Source organism: Rhagoletis zephyria, unplaced genomic scaffold (genome assembly GCF_001687245.7).
Source record: "Rhagoletis zephyria isolate East Lansing unplaced genomic scaffold, Rhagoletis_zephyria_1.1 Rzeph_scaffold_27860, whole genome shotgun sequence".
NCBI classification, from domain to species: Eukaryota; Metazoa; Arthropoda; class Insecta; order Diptera; family Tephritidae; genus Rhagoletis; species Rhagoletis zephyria.
The window spans coordinates 1-5,066 of record NW_016184917.1 but is presented as its reverse complement, the minus strand read 5'-3'; the positions used below and the strand labels follow the sequence as shown (position 1 = coordinate 5,066).

General features: G+C 34.7%; 2 protein-coding genes across 3 annotated transcripts; one reads left to right on the top strand and one right to left on the bottom strand.

The window, feature by feature from the left end:
* Positions 1–379: 379 nt before the first annotated feature.
* LOC108382621 (uncharacterized) lies at positions 380–2,750 on the bottom strand (the record flags this gene model as incomplete). The annotated part of the gene is made up of 3 exons (XM_017638994.1): positions 2,374–2,750; positions 1,377–1,511; positions 380–759 (listed from the first exon to the last, which is right to left on the bottom strand). Coding segments are annotated over exons 1-3 (633 nt in total), but the record flags the coding sequence as incomplete, so codon positions are not given.
* Positions 2,751–3,734: 984 nt separating this feature from the next.
* Positions 3,735–5,066, top strand: LOC108382622 (protein LLP homolog). Of its 2 annotated transcripts, none has more exons than XM_017638995.1 (3): positions 3,735–3,844; positions 3,961–4,170; positions 4,240–5,066. In XM_017638995.1, the coding sequence occupies exons 2-3, from the start codon at positions 3,985–3,987 to the stop codon at positions 4,492–4,494; spliced, it is 441 nt and encodes a 146-aa protein (XP_017494484.1). In that variant the 5' UTR covers positions 3,735–3,844; positions 3,961–3,984; the 3' UTR covers positions 4,495–5,066. The 2 variants fall into 2 exon arrangements, with proteins under 2 accessions (XP_017494484.1, XP_017494485.1); XM_017638996.1 differs by lacking the exon at positions 3,735–3,844 and adding an exon at positions 3,884–3,901.

Here is a 5,066-nt window from a genome sequence, read left to right as displayed (position 1 = left end):
ATATATGCATTATTTCGGTTTTTTTCGTATGCATTATTTCGTATGCACAATTTCAGGGTGCCCTCCCTGAGGTACATTGTTTAAGATTGCCGCTAATTTAATCCAATGTGGTTCCAATACAGAATCGTTTCGACGTTGGGCCAACATACACGGATTTTCTTCAAAATATTTTACATATACTTCTTTTTGGTCCTTCGAAATTCTTTCTCCGCGCCCTGTACAAAATTTTAAAATCCAATTATGTATTTATTAATAATAAAACAAAACAAAAATACCCACGTCTAAAGCGATTCATTTCAAATGGGTGTTGCTGATAGTTTACTTTTTTAGGGTTAACATCAATCAGTCTCGTCTCTAAATTTAAATGCGGGTTGTGGCTCTGCTCATCCTGGTCATCGTCAACTTTCATTTCATACTGTCGTTCGAATTCGCACTCACTCTGTTCTGTTTTGGGATCTGTACGCTCATCAGTAATTGATTGCAATTCAGATCTTGATACTTGTTCTGAGCACTCTTGGTGGGCACGATCCTTCTTTAGTGTTTCATAATCATTAGACAAAATGCTTTGCGCATCGCAAACTTTTATGACTTTCGGATACTTGAGTTGTTTGTTATCAAACAGATATCCACATTCTTGTCTGTTGACGTTCAGGATGTGATCATTTTCGTGTAAACGTATGGTACCGTCAGACGCCATAAAGCTTTCCGCTGAAGGCGAATGCATCATTCCGTTATTTTGTGAAACCTCACATAGATTAGCTGAAAGAAAAAAGAACATTAAATGTAAAGAACGTTTAATGTAAATAAGTTTACGAACTTACTAGAGGCCAAGTGCAGTATGGTAAGCGTGAAGTTATTTATTACAGTAACAAATTTTAAAAAACCTTAAAAGTTATTTTATCTAAAACAAATCCCTATAAATATATTTTGATCCCAATCATAGCTTATACACATTTAATTAATAATATAACTAGTATATTGTCAGAGCCGGAACATAAATTTCTTTATCAAATAGTAAATGTATGTATGTACATAACGCTCATTTACATCAATAGTGTCATAATTCAAAAAATACATACAGAGTTAATACTTATTCTACGTTGCGTAAAAATTTCATAGATATATCAATTACCAGTAGTTTACTAGTAGAAAATATGTATTCATTTTTACTATGGCCTCGATTTTGGTTCTTTAGAGTTATTACACTATTGAAGTAAATGAGCGATATACATATGTACATATAATTCCTCCTGGATATTTATTTCAATTCATGTAGACCGTTGTATATATACATAGATATACATAGCCATTTCTACAATCCATTACTACATTAAAATAAAACAATGAACCAAATGGAATATGCAGATTTAACTTACCTTGACCAATTTCTATAACGAAATTGGTAAGATCATGACGTTGAGCTAAATAGTGCAATAGCAACTCATCGGGAATATTGAATCCAATCTTCTTGTTTCGAAATTCAAAGTTATAAATTCCAAATGCTGCCCTCACTAGAGTAGAAAATTGTGTTTCATACTTGATTTAATAGCAAATAGTTGTACAAAATATCCCCGTAGCGAATATCATGCATTAGTCACTTAAGTTTCTTGTACGCCCACGTTTAGTCTTCAATGTCGGTTTTTATGAAAGTCGTACATGACTTTTTCATACAAATTGTAATTTAGTCGTTGATGGCCTCTGCATGACTTTTTCATGCAGTGATCCATGATGACATTCAAGCGACAATGTCCTGCAATGAACTTTTTTATAAGTGACCACTGCAACACATTGTCTGTTATAAGTCTTTGATAGTAGTACACCTGCATGACATTGTCAGATATAACGCACACCGTCTTCAAAAGTCACAACTTAAAATTTGGCATTTTTGTTCTTGTTGTTGTAGCAGCATACAAGTTCCCCAATGAAATTTTGGGGAGTGTTGCTGGAGTGACAGTCCTTGGCCAAATATAAATCTGGTCTTTCCGGTTACATAGACCCGATTGTCGTGGCATTTTTGAAATTATACGCTAAAAAATGCACACAGAGCATTTACTTACCTTTCAGCAAAGGCTGGATCAAATTTTTGTTATAAATTGTTAATAAAACCTAAGGCAAAGTCGCCCTTGCCCATATGATTAGTACGGGCTACGAAATAGTTTTTCGCATTTTCTGACGAACGTATTATTTTGAGGCACAACCTCTTTTGAAGGCGGTGTGCGATACGACGTTTAGAATTCACAGCAAGGGCGACGATGTCATCCGTGACCATTTTCGCTACTGGGATTAGTACGTATGTATGTATGCATGTACATATGCGAGTAATTTATACAAGCAGTATTTTAGCATATTCCATATTATTATTATTTTACATACCAACATTCCTCAAATCCCAGATGTTCAGATTACGGTTTTCCTCAGGTACCCCAATCATCAGCAGCTTCTTGTTGTCACGGAATTGAAAAGGGATAATTATGCCCGACCGCAATACCATTTTGGTTTGCCTTCGAGAAGACTTTTTCTGATTTCTGATTTTTTGTTATGAATACTTTTCTAAATACGTCTGTTGCAAAATAATCTGATTGCTGTTTGGAAGGACTTTACGTTTTTGGTTGCTTGTTTTTCTCTTGACTTTTAGCATTTACTTTGTCATATTGTTCTCATTCACAATCCACAAATTTAACTTGTCAGATAGTGGATCTGTCAGATAGTAGGTCTGTTCGAAGAGTGCACTAAAAGTGTAGAACAGAGTATATATCAGTTTAAATTATAAAATTATCTATTCATTATTACGCTGACTACACACGAGGCAACCGTTGAGGCAACTAGGGCATGTTGCTTCTACCTCTGTCTCGTGTGTAGCATTGTTGCTCATAGAAATTAGTGTTGCGGCAACCGTTGCCCGAACTATATTTTTTTTTTATATTTGTTTTGGTTGCCTTGTCGCTTGCCTCGTGTGTATCGTTGTGCATTGAGTTTATTGACTTAAAGCTCAGTTAGTCTAGACTTAACTTAAATTAACTTACCGTAAGAAATCATCAATTATTACTCTACACGTCAACTTAAGCCAAGAGCGGAAATATTTTGTTTTTGTATTATCTCTTTCAGCTGTATACAAGTTCGCCGCCTAAAATGCCACATCAAAAAAAATCATGCAAACAAAAATGTTTGCTTTCATTTATTACAGATACAAAAACGAGGGGCTGGCAAGCCTGATTCTCTCACCGCTCTCAATTTCCGTAAGACCGTAACTTAAGAACTTACAATCTACAGGTTGTTAAGTTTCTTACGGTAAGTTAAGTTTTAACTAACCGCCAACACAGTTTCTCATATAACAGGTTGGTCAAAATATTAAGTTAAGTTAAGTTATTGAAATTAGACTAACTGAGCTTTTAGTTCATTGAAAAAAGTGAGTGGAAAAAGTATTTTGGTAGAAAACAAAATTTTCTCCCGCTTGTACATTTTACAACAGAGCACACACTACTGAGTTGAGGTGTGTACAAAACAAGAAAAATAGGTTGCCTCACCACGTTGCTTCAACGGTTGCCTCGTGTGTAGGTAGCACTACATTTTCTCATTAATTTCAATTACGTTATTTAAAAATTAATATATTTTCCATTTGTTGATGAAAATTGGTATAGTATGATTATTTCACTGAGGAACACCAAATCTCTCGCTATGCGAGAAAAAGTATGCTTCGTACTTTTTGTGGGATCTCGCATGCGTCGTTTCGGAAGCGAGATTTTCCAGCACTTGAAGACGGCCGGTTAAATTTTAGAAGTCGATGTTTAAAATATAGTTGAAACTGACATCGATGAAGTCGTCAATTTAGAGATAATAGGAAATTGTAAGTATCGATCTCGAATTTTGAAACGATTTTACGTTTCAAAGATATCGATTCATCGTAAGCATCTCTAAAAATATCACACGTGTTTACATTTATTTTATCCTTATTTAAAATAGTTTCCTTTTCCACAAACCTACGAAATGGGCCGCTTAAATCGCTCCCGCAAACGACGGGATGAGATGAATAAAATTAAAAAAGCCCGATATGAGGCAAAAGAGCTCATTCGCCTCAAGAAAACACTCGGCATTATTGATGCTGATGGTAATGAAATTTTGAAAGACGTTTCTGACATAGCCACAGTTAAAACTGCAAAGGAGTTGAAACAAGTATGTGGGAAGAGATTATTATTCAAAAGAAATAAAAATATTCACGATATGTTTACATGTCTTTTACAGGAAAATAAATCACGCGAAGAACAAGAACTGGAGCATGAGATGGAAGAACGTCGGGAGCCAGGTCAGAACTTTACAGAAATAAATGAAAAAACTGGAAAGGTACATGTCTACAATAGTAAAACAATGAAGGATCAACATGGTTCCTATCCGCCTTGGTATAAACCGAAAACAACAGCAAAACGCATACGAAAAAAGGCACACGCAATGAAAAAGCGTTTCAGGCAGATGTGGACGACGGCAAATGTACCACTTTAGTTTTATGGCTCTCAATTTTCCGCGCCGCGCTATACATACATATGTATGTATGTTGATGAACGAAATGATTCAATATGCGGCTACACATATATATATTTTGAATTTCAAGGCTTTATGTTGGAAAAATATATGTATGTATGTAGAATGTCGACGGTAATTTGCCCAACGTATGTCAGAAGTCACTGCTACGTGTCTCGTAAAAATTAATTCAAAATAGGCCTTAAAATACTACTATTCATTGTATATTATTCGTAATTAACTAAAATGTATTTAGTCTTTAATTTTCAGTTAAAAAGGTAGTACAAATGATTGATGTTCTGTTATTAATATGGAGTTCTTTCGTAGAAACAGTTTTTCAAGAGTGCTTTGAGATACGAGGTTTTGCCAAAGTACCGTCGATATCTATAATTTCCAAAACAATCAAGTGCTAATGGGCCGTATGAATAAAAACAAGTAATTTTTAAGCGAAAACAAGACCGACTTCAATTCTCTTATAAAAAATTTAAGATTATCGTTAATTTCTTCATGATCCAATTATCGCATATAAACCAATTTAGTATAGGACCACCTCT